At 56.4% G+C, this 13,247-nt stretch overlaps 1 protein-coding gene across 2 annotated transcripts in view; it reads right to left on the bottom strand.

Annotated features, from left to right (window-relative positions):
• Positions 1 to 722: 722 nt before the first annotated feature.
• The window catches only part of Lmna (lamin A/C), a 20,907-nt gene continuing 8,382 nt past the window's right edge, over positions 723 to 13,247 (bottom strand). Inside the window, exons 1-12 of one of the 2 annotated variants that reach the window (XM_013508332.1) lie at positions 11,425 to 11,459; positions 7,460 to 7,616; positions 5,344 to 5,469; positions 4,907 to 5,077; positions 4,634 to 4,759; positions 3,908 to 4,128; positions 3,588 to 3,816; positions 2,859 to 2,966; positions 2,652 to 2,771; positions 2,262 to 2,351; positions 1,241 to 1,510; positions 723 to 940 (exon numbers count right to left, since the gene is read on the bottom strand). In XM_013508332.1, coding sequence (XP_013363786.1) covers positions 914 to 940; positions 1,241 to 1,510; positions 2,262 to 2,351; positions 2,652 to 2,771; positions 2,859 to 2,966; positions 3,588 to 3,816; positions 3,908 to 4,128; positions 4,634 to 4,759; positions 4,907 to 5,077; positions 5,344 to 5,469; positions 7,460 to 7,616; positions 11,425 to 11,444 — 1,665 coding nt within the window. In that variant the 5' untranslated portion in view covers positions 11,445 to 11,459 and the 3' untranslated portion in view covers positions 723 to 913. Of the gene's footprint in view, positions 941 to 1,240; positions 1,511 to 2,261; positions 2,352 to 2,651; positions 2,772 to 2,858; positions 2,967 to 3,587; positions 3,817 to 3,907; positions 4,129 to 4,633; positions 4,760 to 4,906; positions 5,078 to 5,343; positions 5,470 to 7,459; positions 7,617 to 11,424; positions 11,460 to 13,247 lie in introns of those variants that run through there. The other variant, XM_005411648.2, reaches the window with a different exon arrangement.

Genomic DNA, 13,247 nt, shown 5'->3' with positions numbered 1-13,247 from the left:
GAAAAGGGCGCAAGATGGGAAACAGGGTGGCAAGGGGCACCTTAGTGTTTGCCAGTAGCAACTGCCACGCTCCCTCCACCCCCTCTTCCTCCTTTGTTTGGCTCTTATCCTTTCCAGGGTCCCCCTCTCCGTCGTTGAGGTGGCTTCTACGGCATTCCTCCCCCTTCCTCCACTCACACTTCATTCCCATCTCTTGTCTAAGCAAAATACACAGGTTTTGTTTGTTTTTTTTTTTTTTTGGTACCGGGAATTGAACTCAGGACCTTACACCTGCCAGGCAGGCACTTATGCCACTGAGCTACATCCCCGGCCCAGGGAAATACACAAAAGCAAGCACAGCTGGTACCCGGGAGAAGGGATTCACCCCGGGGTAGGGTCAGGGGTGGGGACTGGAGGCGGGGCAGGCAGAGGAGCCTCAGCCCACCTAGCGGAACCAGGGGAGGCCTAGCTGGGCCCTCCCCTCTCTCTCAGGCTGGCCTGGCAGCTGAAGATTCCACGCCTGCCTCTCAGGCACCATCTCATGGGGTCCCCGGGGTGGGGAAACAGCCAGGGCAGCAAAGAAGAAACTAAGTCTGTGGAAGCATCCCTTCCCCTTAGCTTCTCGAGGAAGCCCTCTTTGGTACTTAAGGCAGATGTAGAGTTTCCTGGAAGCAGGGAAAGGAAGGAAGGGGGAGAAATTAGGATTGATATAGAGACTTTTTTTTTTTTTTGCTTGTTTTTCCTTCAGTATAAAACCACTGTAGAAAATAACTTCTCTTAGAAAAAAAGTACAGAAAAAAATAAAACAAAAACCAAAGTGGGTATTTCTCTTTGGCTTCAAGCCTGCTCCCGTGAGGTGCAGGGCAGGGGGTGAGCATGAGGTGAAGAGGAAGCAGGTGGCCTCCGCCCTCACCCCTGCCTGGCAGGTCCAAGATTACATGATGCTGCAGTTCTGGGGGTTCTAAGAGAGAAGAGAGGGAAGCGGTGTGAGCAGTGGCGGGATCGGTCCTCTCTCTCCCTGACCTGCAGAAGGGAGGTGGTGTTGTCCCGTGCCTTGCCCTCTGGCCCTGCCCTCAAGTCTGGGGCTCAGACAGGAGGGGCAGGAAGCAGGAGTGGGCGGTTTAGGACCCAGGCTGCAGAGGGGAGGCTCCCACTCCCCCGGGCTGCGGAAGAGAAGGCTCTACACCCCCAGGGCCACCTGGTCCTAACCCTCAACTGCCAGGACCCTGTCTGTAGGGGTGGAGGCAGAGGGGTGACTCACCTGGGTTCGAGGGCGGGAGTTGCCCAGGAGGTAGGAGCGGGTGACCAGGTTGTCCCCGAAGCTGCCACCCCCACTGCCCCCCACACTGCGGTAGCTGCGAGTGACTGTGACACTGGAGGCAGAGGAGCCGGAGGAGATGGATCCGCCCAGCTGGGCTGCCGAGCTGCTGGCAGACGCCTTGTCGGCCGGCTGCCCGCAAGTCCCGCACAGCACGGTGCGCGAGCGCAGGTTGTACTCAGCGGGGTCCCCCGAGCTGCTGCAGTGGGAGCCCTGGGGAGGAAGACAAGGCTCAGGCGGGACGGCGAGTCTGGGACGGACTGCTCGGACGCCCAGGCTGTGCTGCACACACAGGCTCGGGCTCCTGTAGGCTGCCAGCCAGCGGGCAGGAAGGTGGGGTTCTGTGCCTGGGAGCCAGAGGGCAAGAGGGGCTTGGAGGCCAGAGGCTGGGAGGAAGGACGTGCGTGAAAGGGGGGAGGGATCCGGAGGGTGTGGGGACGGACAGGTGTGGCTTTGGCTCGGTTTTAAATCCTCTGAGCTTAAAAGGAGAAAGGGGTGGGGAAAGACAAGCTGATAGGGCAGCAGACATGCAGCAAAATTAGTTTGGGAGGGGACAGGAGAGAGAAAGCATTCTTGCGGGGGAACAAGGGCAGTCAAAGGACGTGCAAGCGATAAGACCAGAGGAGGACCACAAAGGGGGAGAGAGGCAGGGCTCAAGCGCCCCACCTCTGTCCTCCGTCCCCTGCCCAGGAGACAAATCCAGACCCTTGTCCCCTGCCCCCGTGGGAATACTCCATGGCACCAGGAAGTTCCCACTCCCTTCCTTACCAAAGCAGGGCGCCCAGACACCTGGGCTCCCTGTCCCAGGTAGAGGGAGGAGAGAGAAGAAAGGCCAGGGCAGCGAGTGAAGTTCCAAAACATTCTTTAATGAAAAGACTTTGGCATGGGAGGCGGGGACAGAGGCTGTCCCGGGCCTGGCCGGGCTGCCTGTGCGGGCTGGGCCTCAGCGGCGGCTGCCACTCACGTGGTGGTGATGGAGCAGGTCATCTCCATCCTCATCCTCGTCGTCCTCCACCACAGTCACTGAGCGCACCAGCTTGCGCATGGCCACTTCCTATGGGGACACAGAACAGGCCGGAAGGTCAGGGAGGAGAGCAGGTGGCGGCCTGTCTACCTGCAGGGCCAGCTGGAACCTTCCTGTATCCTGTCCTCTGTGCTGTTAGCGAAGAGGAACTTGCCGTACCCACAGGGACACTGCCGATTTCCTTGGGAAGGAGCATAGCGCTTGGCTCTGTCTCAAGGGCCCTGCAGGCGGACTTCCCTGAACCAGCTTCGCGGGGTTAGGGACGGCTGGCTCCCGTTCTGGCCAGCAGGGGGAGCCTTGGGGAGCCGGAGGTGGGAACAGCAGACTCACCTCTCCCGTGGAGTTGATGAGAGCTGTGCGCAAGCTGTTACCACAGCCCCAGGTGCTCTGGGCCTTCCACACCAGGTCAGTAGGGGGGCTGTGGGTGGCCCCAGCTCCTGAAGCCCAGATCTGGGAGAGAGGATTAGAGAAGATTGCTCACTCTAGCGCTGCCGTCCTCAGGCCAAGCCATCCCCACCGGAGTACCCGGGGACTCACCGTCACAACCTGCCCGGCCTTCAGGGTAAACTTTGGTGGGAAGCGATAGGTCAGCAAGGGGTCATCTCCATTCTGGCGCTTGATCTGCCAGTTGCCCATGGACTGGTCCTGCCGGGAGGGGAGGGAGGGAGGGAGAGACTCAGGCGGACTCAGTGTATCTCACTCCCGGGCCCAGGCAGGCTGGGGCAGTGGGGGCACCTGCCATCCTCGCTACTCAAGAGGCTGGGCTGGAGCCTAGGAGTCTTGCAACACAGCGAGACCCAGGCAGGCCGGCCACTGCCCACACACCGAGGCTTCTCTCTCCCTCCACTCCCCGACCTATCAGCGCCCTGCTCCCCAACGGTTTATCGTTCCTCTTTACCTCTTCCCAATAACTCACTTAGGACCTACTTTTTTTGACAGTAGTGGGGATTGAATCCAGGGCCTTTACACTGAGCTATCTCCCTGGCCCTTTTTCATTTTTTGAGACAGAATCTCACTAAGTCACTAAGTTGCCAAGGCTGGGCTCACACTTGGCAATCCTCCTGCCTCAGCCTCCCAGAGTGCTGGGATTATGAAGCATGCACCATTACACCTGGTGCTATGGGCCTGCGCCTCATCCCTATGTTACGGATCTGGAAACTGGTGCTCTCCGAAGTTAAGTAACTTGCCCAAGGTTCATAGCCACTGAGTCCAGGAGCCAGGGCTGGAGCTCAGCTGTGTCCACTCAGACCCCATCTGGCAGCCTACCTCGTTGGACTTGTTGCGCAGCCGCACAAACTTGCCCTCCTCATCCACCTCCTCCACGGCCACGCGCCCGCTGGTGCGAGCATGCTGCGAGAAGCTGCTGCGGCTCTCAGTGGCCTCCAGCTTGCGCTTTTTGGTGATGCTGCCCCCGGCACCGCCATGCGTCTGGGATGAGTGGGACGAGGTGCGACCACGGCTGCGCTGCGAGGTGGGGCTGGGGGACAGGCGGAGCCTGGGGAGGGGAGACAGGGAGGAGGCTGGGTCAAGACCAGCTGCAGGCTGGAGGCACGGTGGCGTCTCCCACCTCCTCCCAGGGCACCCACCTCTCCTCCTCGCCCTCCAGGAGCTTGCGGTAGGCGTGGATCTCCATGTCCAGGGCCAGCTTGATGTCCAGCAGCTCCTGGTACTCATCCAACTGCTGCTGCATCCTCGCGCGCATCTCAGCCATCTCCCGCTCCTTATCTGCCAGCAGCCGCCGGCTGGTGTCCCGCTCGCGGGCCAGCGAGTCCTCCAGGTCCCGAAGCTTTGCCTCCTTGGCTGCCAGCTGGGGTGGAGGAAGTGGGGGTCTGGTGAGCTCACAAGGGCCGGAGTACTGGAGGGTATGGGTAAGGTGGAGGGCTCCGAGGACCCATTCCAGCACCTGCGGGCTTTCATCTGAGCCCAAGGTAGGCTCTAATGCGGCCGTGGCTGGCGACCAGGAAGTCCTTCCCAGTATCTAACTGAGATCTCTTGCTCTGAGGCTGGACCCCATTTCCTCCTGTCCCCAATGGCACAGCCAGCAAGAAAAATATTGATACTTCTACCATCGAACCCAGTAGAGGGGAGCGGCGGATCTGAGTTACAGACAACAGTGATCTAATTTCCAAACAGGAAAAACAGGGCCCTAAGAAGAAGGCACGGAAAGAGGGAGGACTGGTACTGCAGACAGGCTGTCAACCCTGGATCCCAGCCCGTTCTCCCAGTCTGTGGTCCTGCGCCCTGCCCTGTTCTGTCCCTTTCCTCCTCCCTAGGCAGCCCAGACCGGTGGATACTGGTGAGCAGGGCACTACCTGCTTCTGCAGCTGGCTGAGCTGGGCCGACAGGCTGTCGATGCGGATCCGAGACTGCTGCAGCTCCTCATGGGCAGCCCCCACCAGGTTGCTGTTCCTCTCGGCAGACTGCCTGGCGTTATCCAGCTGCAGGGAACGCACAAGGTTAGGACTGCAGGGCCTGGGAAGGACAGTGGAGGGACACCCGGAGGTCCCTGTACCACTGGCTCTTCCCCAAGGCATGGCTAAGGCTGCTGGGGCAGGGGCTACGAAGGCCCTAGGGAAGAGTGGCACCTTAGCAGAATAGGTCTTCTCCAGCTCCTTCTTGTACTGCTCCACCTGGTCCTCGTGCTGGGCCCGCAGCTCCTGCAGGGCATCAGCCAGACGGCTCTCAAACTCCCGCTGCTTCCCATTATCGATCTCCACCAGCCGGGTCTCATGGCGGCGCTTGGTCTCACGCAGTTCCTGGAAGGGGTGGAGCAAGGACACAGAGACCAAAATCAGAAGAAGTTCCTAACAGGGTGAGACCCAGAAGGCCAAGCTCCCCACCCTGCTCCAAATCCACAAGGCCCCCTCAACCCAGCAGCTGGGTGCTGGCCACCCTCCACGCCTATCCCCTAGTACAGGGACTCAAGCAGGTGAGCTCTGCAAACAGTGGGGTCCTCTGACCCCAAGATCTGCGTCTGTCACCACCAGCCCCAAGCCCCCAGCCTGCAAAGCTCAGTGCCTACCTCACTATAGATGTTTTTCTGGAAATCCAGTTCTTCCTTCAGGGTCTGCAGCCTGTTCTCAGCATCCACCCGCCGCAGCATCTCATCCTGAAGTTGCTTCTTGGCCTCGCCCAGGGCTGCCTCAAGCTGAGAGGAAGCAGGCAGAGGTCAGGAGCAGGGTGTCGGAGGAGGAGGGCTGAGGGAAGCTGAGTAGTGCTATTCCTGGGCCTCCTTTACAAGTGCAGAAAAGAGTCAGCAGAAGTGAGAGCCGTGGGGGCCCATGGAAGTAAGGACCTGCTCACGGTGACCTGCTCACGGTCACCCGCTCACGGTAATTACGCTGAGAAGGTACTGTGCCAAGAACTCAAAGATCGATTCCTCCAGCACCAAGGGTTCATCGCTCCCTGGCACCACACAGCAGCTGCCATAAAGGAGGTCTACACAGAGCCAAGAGGGAGGCCTGGCGTGGTGGCGCATACCTGTAATCCCAGCACTTGGGAGGCTGAGGCAGGAGGATCATTGCGAGTTCGAGGCCAGCCTGGACTACAAAATGAGTTTAAGGCCAGCCTGAACTGCATAGTGAGACCCTGTCTCAAAAGGACAAAAAAACAAAGCCAAGAGGGAGCAGGAGGGAAGGAACCAAAACGTGCCTGGTGGGGTGGTGGGTCTGGGAAGGCCTCCAAGGGCTAACGCTCGGGGACATGTTAGTGGAGCCTGAGGTGGGGGGCATGGTGGTGGCTGCGGGGGTAGAGATACATATGCAAAGGCACAAGGATGTGAAGCATGCATGTCTGCTGAGGTCCTCAGAAGATCAGCGCTGATGAAGAGTGAAATGTGGGGTTGGGATATATGAGGCAAGATGACGCTTGATCCATGTGCAGGGGCAGGACTGTGAAGAGATGCCTTATATAACACAAAAACAGCCCTGAAGAAGCCTGGGCATGGTGGTGCATGGCATGGTGGGAGGCTGAGGCAGGGGGATCACAAGTTCAACCCCAGCCTGGGAAACTTAGCAATTTAGTATGACCCTGTGTCAAAATAAAAAATAAAAAAGTGGGCTGGGAATGTAGCTCAGTGTAAAGGCCTTTGGGTTCAATCCCCAGTATGAGGGGAAAAAAGCCTCTGAAAAAGTCTGAGCAGGGAAGCACCTTGCTAAAGCATTCATTTTGTTTCTTTTGCTACTAGGGATGGAATCTAGGGTCTTCACACTGAGCTACATCCCCAACCTTTTTATTATTAGTATTATTTTTTTGTGAGACAAGGTCTTACATGAGAATCCTCCTGCCTCAGCTTCCTGAGTGCTGGGATCATAGGCATGTGCCACCATGCCCAGCTTATTTATTTATTTAGAGACAGAGTCTGTGTATTTCAGGCCAACCTCAAACTGGTGGCATTCCTCCAACCTCAGCCTCCTCATGAAGGGATTATAGGCTACCATGCCCAGCACTATGGTGTTCACTTTAGAAAGTGCAGGCTGATTAGCACAGCCAGCTGGGGAAGCAGGGCTGGAGGAAGGAGAGCCAGGAGGACAGGCACTGCCTTGGTGTGAAGTTGACCCTCTCCTGGATTCTGCGTAGTGTGGTGTAGTGTGGTGACCAGGCCTGTGAAGGGGCCCAGGATGGGAGACGGCCCACTGATGGGTCCTGGCCTGCTATGAGCAGAAGAGACTGTGAAACTGAGAATAAGCTACCTTCTTCGACTGATTCTCTGCCCTTGCTTGCAACATGAGAAAATAGCAGCAGAAAGGACAGAAGCTAGTGTTCTTTACGTGCAGGCTACCACATGATTAGTCAGACCCGTATGTGATTGGCCACCAGCTCCCCGTTATGGCTGCAATGATAGCTATTCCTCTTTTCCTTTCTTCCAGAGCGGGCGAAAGCTGTCCATGGGAGGGATCCAGGGCCAGTCACAGCTCATTGCAGTTAAACGGACACTGTTTGGGGATTACTTGAAATTCCCTGTGCTAGGTCCCTAAGCAGACAAAGGAGGCTGAGTCATGATGGATGAGCAGAAATGCCAGGACAGGTGAACAGCTCCGGGGCTAAGTGGGGGCAAACCAGGTGCTCCTGAGGGCAGGTGGAGAGAAGAGTGAGCGTGCAGGTGTGAGGCGGTCACAGTGGGCCCTGAGGGTGCCTACCTTGGCCACCTGCCCCCGAAGGTCGTGCAGCTCGCCCTCCAGTGTGCGTTTCTCACTGAGAGCAGTGCTCAGCGCAGCCTCCTTGGAGTTGAGCAGAGCTTCCAGGTCCTTGAGCCGGGCCTGGGCAGCCATCAGGTCACCCTCCTTTTTGGTATTGCTAAAGAAGAGAGGAAGAGTGGGTTTCAGAGGAGTCGGCTGTCCCTCCAGCTGCCAGGAGGGGGCGTCCTGGCTTTGGGCTTGTTCACATCTGCCTGCCCCCGCTGGGCTCCCACCTCTCCCAGGTCCCCCAAGCCCCCTTCCTGCTTCTCCACCCTTCCCATGACTCAGGGCTCAGGAACGTGCCTAGGGCTAAGGGCAAAGTTAGATCCCATGATATGAATGCTTTTCCCTCTCTCCCCTCCCATTCCTCCCAAAAGACACAGGGGCACCTTTGTCTCTCACCCCTTCCCACGCAGGGCCTTAACCTTCTCCTCCCTGGACTCCACCCACTTGCCATTCAGCTGCGCTTCCCTCCCTCAGATGACCAGGCTCCCCGGCCTGGCGTCACAGGCCCCTACCACTTTTCTCTGTTTGAGCCCCAAAGCAGTGGTCCCCTCTCCCTACCCCTTTTACAGCGCAGAACACTGGGGAAGGAAAGTCTGGTTAGAGCTCAAGGAGAGACCTGGGCCAGTACCCTGAGGCACAGTACTGACCCTTCCCTCTCTCGGGATACTCAGTCTCCTGGCCTGGGAAAAACAGAAGGGTCCCCACCTCTTTAACATCCCCGAGAAAATGCTGAGTCCCACCTATCAGCCCCAAGCCCCAGCGTCTGGCTCCAGATGTGGTTCCCTGACCTCCACGTCCATCTGGGCTCCTGTCTGGAGCCTCCGTGCTCCTCAAACTGACTGCCCAGAGCTGCCCTGCCCTCCACACCTTCCCCGGCCCCTGGTCATTTTTGCCAGTGAGCTGGAGAAACAGAGAGGTCCTATTTCCTCACAGCCTCCAGGGAACCCAAGAACTCTCCAGGCTGACATTACAGTTGCTTCAGAAATACAGGCGGAGAGCAGGCTGTAGACCCAGGGAGTGGCAGAAAGGATCCCAGGGCCTTGTCCCAGCTGCTGTGTCTGTAACACATCAGTCCCCAAACACAAGCTCAGTGTGGCGACGGAAAAAGGAGACGGAGAACTCGGGCAGGCGGGAAAAGTCTGCCCCAGGGAGGAACGGGGAGCGCAGCTGTGCCAACATTTTTCTCCTGCCACAAAAGCCCTCAGCTCCATGAGGACAGGGTGAGAGGCGAGACTGCTGGAAGCGCAGCAGGGAGGAGGCACAGGAGATTCCAAACAAGGAGTCACCCCTCCAACTGGCCTCCACTGGGCTGGGAAGAGGACAGCGGGACGCCCCAGGGAACAGGGGAAAGACAACAAATTGTCTAATGCAACAGTGTCTCCTGCAAAAAGACGCCCTTCCAGAACCCCAGGATCCCAGGATCCTCTCCCTCCTCTGTCTCAGCCTAAAAAGCTAAAAATAAAGTCAAAACCCAGCTCAGGTTTTGGCTGCCGTCCTGCCCAGCCCCTGGCTGGGCGCACAGCCCCAACTTTCCATGACTTCAGAACCTTTCCGAAGCCGAGGCAGCTGCAGGGGGAGGGAGGAAAACGAAGAGAAACCGCGGTAAAGTGAAGCGAGGAGGCAGACACAGACTCCGGGCTCCTTGGGCCCGCTCCAAGGCTGGCATGTGCTTGCCAGAAGAGGCCTCTCTACCCCGCAGGCCAACTGCAGTAGCTGACTGCACGAGCCTTCCCAAGAACTACTCCGCACTCAGCCTCCTCCTTTTACAAACGAGGAATCTGAGGTGCAGAGGAGGGAGGTGGGTGGTCCTGCAAGCTGGCTACTGGTCTGGGACGGCTCCCCTCACTAACTGCCTTCCCAGACCACAAGGCTCTGTGAGCAGACCCTGTGCCACAAGATGCCCCAAAGGGGCAACCTGCGCTGGAGACAGGAAGGAGGTGCAGGCTGCTTTCAGCCCACATCTTGAGAACATCGCTTCCCTAGTCCTGTCCCCCTGGAACACCAGAGGAGCTCCTGGGGTTCTCCTTGGAAATACACTGTGCTTTTACCTCTTTTCCTCGAAGCTCCCCGCCTGTCTTCCTCAGTGTCTACTGGGCCCTGTCCTCTGGTACCTGATGATCTGACATGCACAGGAGTTGAACTGCTTTGTTTTGACTGTGACCTCTTGCTGTGCTCCCAAAGGTGGGGGTCATGGTAATGATAATAATACACAGTCATGGGCTGGAGGGTATTGCTCAGTCACGGAGCACTTGCCTAGATGTGCTAGGCTCTGAGTTCTAATCCTCAATATTTTATATATATATATGGTCACATCATCTCTTAATAACAGGTTATATTCAGAGAGGCTGATAATTTCATTGTGCAAACATCCTAGGGTATTTATGCAAACTAAGACAGCTATGGTGTGTCACTAGTCAATATAATCTTATGGGACAGGGAGGGAACTACCTTTCATATATATGGTCTGTCCTTGACTAAAATGTTGTATGATGGACACGACTAGCAGCAAACACACAGCTTATTATGTACCAGGCACTGCTCTAAATATGAGCGTCAGCTCACTTAACCTTTATAGCTATCCTCTGAGAAAGATGCCATTACTATTTTTACAGAAACGGAGGCAGACAGGTCCTGTCGCAAATAGGTAGCAGACCTAGAAATGGATGATGTACCAGCACTTGCCACTATAATACTTGCTTCCAAATAAGTTAGAGAGTTTCTTTCCCTTCTCTCCTGGAGGTGTTAGGTGCTAGGGTTTGGCCCCAGCTCCTCCTGCTTGCTAGGCAGGTGCTTTACCACTGAGCGACATCCCCAGCCCTTCCCATAGGCTTGACTAGCACTGCAGAGAGGTGATTAAAGAACTAAGACACACCCTGCAGATGAAGGAAACCACGAGCTCAGAGGGAAGCAGGGAAGCGCCTCTGTGGTTTTCTTAGTCAGGCATGGGGAGCTGCCATCTGTGGGGCAGAAGCCACTATCACCCATGGGCCCATGACTCAGACTTTGGGAGCACCAGTCACCATTTCCTTCCTAGGAGAGGCTGTGGACCCAGCAAGGACCACAGCAGACACTGGCCAGGCATTCAGCCCCTAGGGGTGCTACAGGCCCAGGCCTCAGTCTCCTGGGGACCGCGGTGGGAAGGCGAGGCACGTGCTGAGCACTGTGGCCAGGACGCTGGGCTGGCAGGGAGGAAAGGGTGAGGCAGGCCAGGAGCTGGGAAGGGTGGGAGTCTGGCCTCCTCAGGTGACTCATGCCCAGGCAGACAATGCCAGGGCAGGGGTTGGGAAATCCTCTAGTGCTCACAGGGGAGACCCTGGCTTCCCGAATCCTGTCCCTGTCCCAGGCCCAGGGCCATGCTGGTAGGGCCCGTTCTTTCCTCTCCTGCATCCTCCACGGTGCCTCCAGCACAGGAGTGGCTCCATCCTAGCAGGAGCCTCTTGAGGCAAGAAGGGCTGGGCATCCTGTTGGACTCATCCCACAGCTGGCAAATCCCAGCACAGGAAGAGGAGAGGGGGTGGGGTGGGGGCGGGGAGCTTCGAGGAAAAGAGGTAAAAGCAGATGAGGGGGTGCACCAGGCAAGGTTGGTGGGTTAGGGTAGAAGGGCACCAGCCACAGGGGGCCTAGTGGGCACCCGGGGCTCGGTCTCGCTGCCCGCCCACTGAGTCACAGTCCCCTGCGGATCCCAGGCCAGATATGGAAGCCAGCAGCCTGTTTGTGCCTGGTTGCTGGGAGCAACGCGCGGGCTGGAGGGAGAGGCCCGCATTTCCTCCCTGCCTGGGAGAGGCTGGCCGGCCAGGCCAGACAGACTTCGACGGAGGCTAAAAATAAAAAGTGGGAGGGGACAAAGGGGCAGGGGCGAGAGAAGCCCACACCCACCCGGGGGCGGCCCAGCCTGTCCCATCTGGGTAGCCCAACCTCACCGGCCCTCTGAGTTCCCCATCGCTCAGCTCTGCTCTGCGGCAGACGCACCTCCACCGGGGGGAGCCAAGGTCTCCGGCGGGGGTATTTCCTGCCCGCCGGGGAAGGCGCCCCCTGTGGCTGGGAAGGCCTGGGTGAGTGGCAGGGCTGGTAGCGCCAGCCCTTGGGACATCTTCTGCCAGATCCTCCTGGGGTCGCAGGGCGGGATGGGGATCTCCACTGTACCCCACACCTGCCTGCCCCACCCTCCCTCTCTCAATTCCCGTTGTGCGTGCATGCGAGCGTCTCTGTGTATGTATCTTGGGGGTTGAATCGAGGGCATTTTTCACAGTGAGCTAAATTAAATCCCCAGCCCTTTTCACTTTTATTTCATTTTTATTTTGAGAGGGTCTCATTAAGTCCTCAAGATGCCCAGGCTGGCCTTGAATTTGCAATTAGCTGAGATTACAGGTACCGTATGTGCCACCATGGCCTGCGCAGCAATTCCATTGTTTCAAAAATTGTATCACCAGGCGTGGCGGAGGATTGCTTCAAGGCCAGGCTGAACTACATACCCAGAGCCTGTCTCTAAAAACCAAATACAGCCCGGTGTGGTGGCACATACCTGTAATCTCAGTACTATAAAGTGAGACCCTGTCTCAAAAAAAAAAAAAAAAAAAAAAAAAAAAAAACCAAATACAGTAAGTAAATAATATGCATACATATGAATGATCTGTATAATGTACATTCAGTACGAACTTTTTTTGACACTGGGTCTTGCTATGTGGCTGGTCTTGAACTCGGTTTTATATAGTCCAGGCTGGCCTCAAACTCACATTGATCCTCCTGCCTCAGCCTCTCAAATGCTGAGATCACAGGGGTGCACCACCACGCTCGGCCAAAGAACTTTATTTATTTATTTATTTAATTTTTTCAAAGAACTTTATACATCTGATCTACCCTCTTTCTGTTCCAGCAAATCCTCCTATTGCAGTGCAGTGTATCCTCCCTCCACACCCTTTCCCCCATCCCTCAGCAGAGCTCCACCCAGCGCTACCCGGCTCTGGTCTGCTGGCTTAAGCTGATGTATAGGAGCAGGGGCCCTTCCCCTGTGTCCTCTGAAAGCACAGCTAGGCAGCTCACATGCACAGGCTTTCTAGTAGGATTTTTTTCTTACACTTTTACAGGTGGGGAAACTGAGGCTTGGAGAAGAGCAGCTAAAAACCTGCTCACCAGGTTACCTGAGGACACTCACAGTAGACAGGGAGAAAACATAAAGTGGCATAATGGGCCTGGGGGTGTAACTCAGTGTAATGTGTGTTCAGCATGTGTGTGGTTCTGGGTTCCATCCCCAGAACCAGGGAAGTGAAGGGAAGAAAACGGCCTGTTGAGCTGGGTGGGAATGGTGGTACATATCTATAATCCCAGCACTCGAGAGGCTGAGGCAGGAGAATCACAAGTGCAAGGCCAGCCTGGCCTACATAAATGAATTCAAGATTAGTATGAACTATACAATGAGAGCCTGTCTGAAAGAAGAGAAAAGACTCTTTAAAATAAAAAAATAAAAAAAAGAAAGAAGGAGGCCTGTTACAGACATGCAGAGTAAGAGCAACTGATTGAGACAGCTGGGAGAGCCGGGAGTGGTGGTGCACGCCTGTAATCTCAGCATTGGAGAGGCTCAGGCAGGAGGATCATTTCGAGTTCGAGACCAGCCTGGGCTTTTACAAAGTGAGCTCAAGGCCAGCCTGAACTGCATAGTGAAACCTTGTCTCAAAAAGACCAAAAAAAAAAAAAAAAAGAGAGAGAGAGAGCTGGGAAACATGTACCTCAGCCTCCACACCCAGTC

The sequence above is a fragment of the Chinchilla lanigera genome, unplaced genomic scaffold (assembly GCF_000276665.1).
Source record: "Chinchilla lanigera isolate Chin_1 unplaced genomic scaffold, ChiLan1.0 scaffold00144, whole genome shotgun sequence".
Classification (NCBI taxonomy): domain Eukaryota; kingdom Metazoa; phylum Chordata; class Mammalia; order Rodentia; family Chinchillidae; genus Chinchilla; species Chinchilla lanigera.
This window is presented reverse-complemented; position numbering and strand designations above follow the sequence as displayed.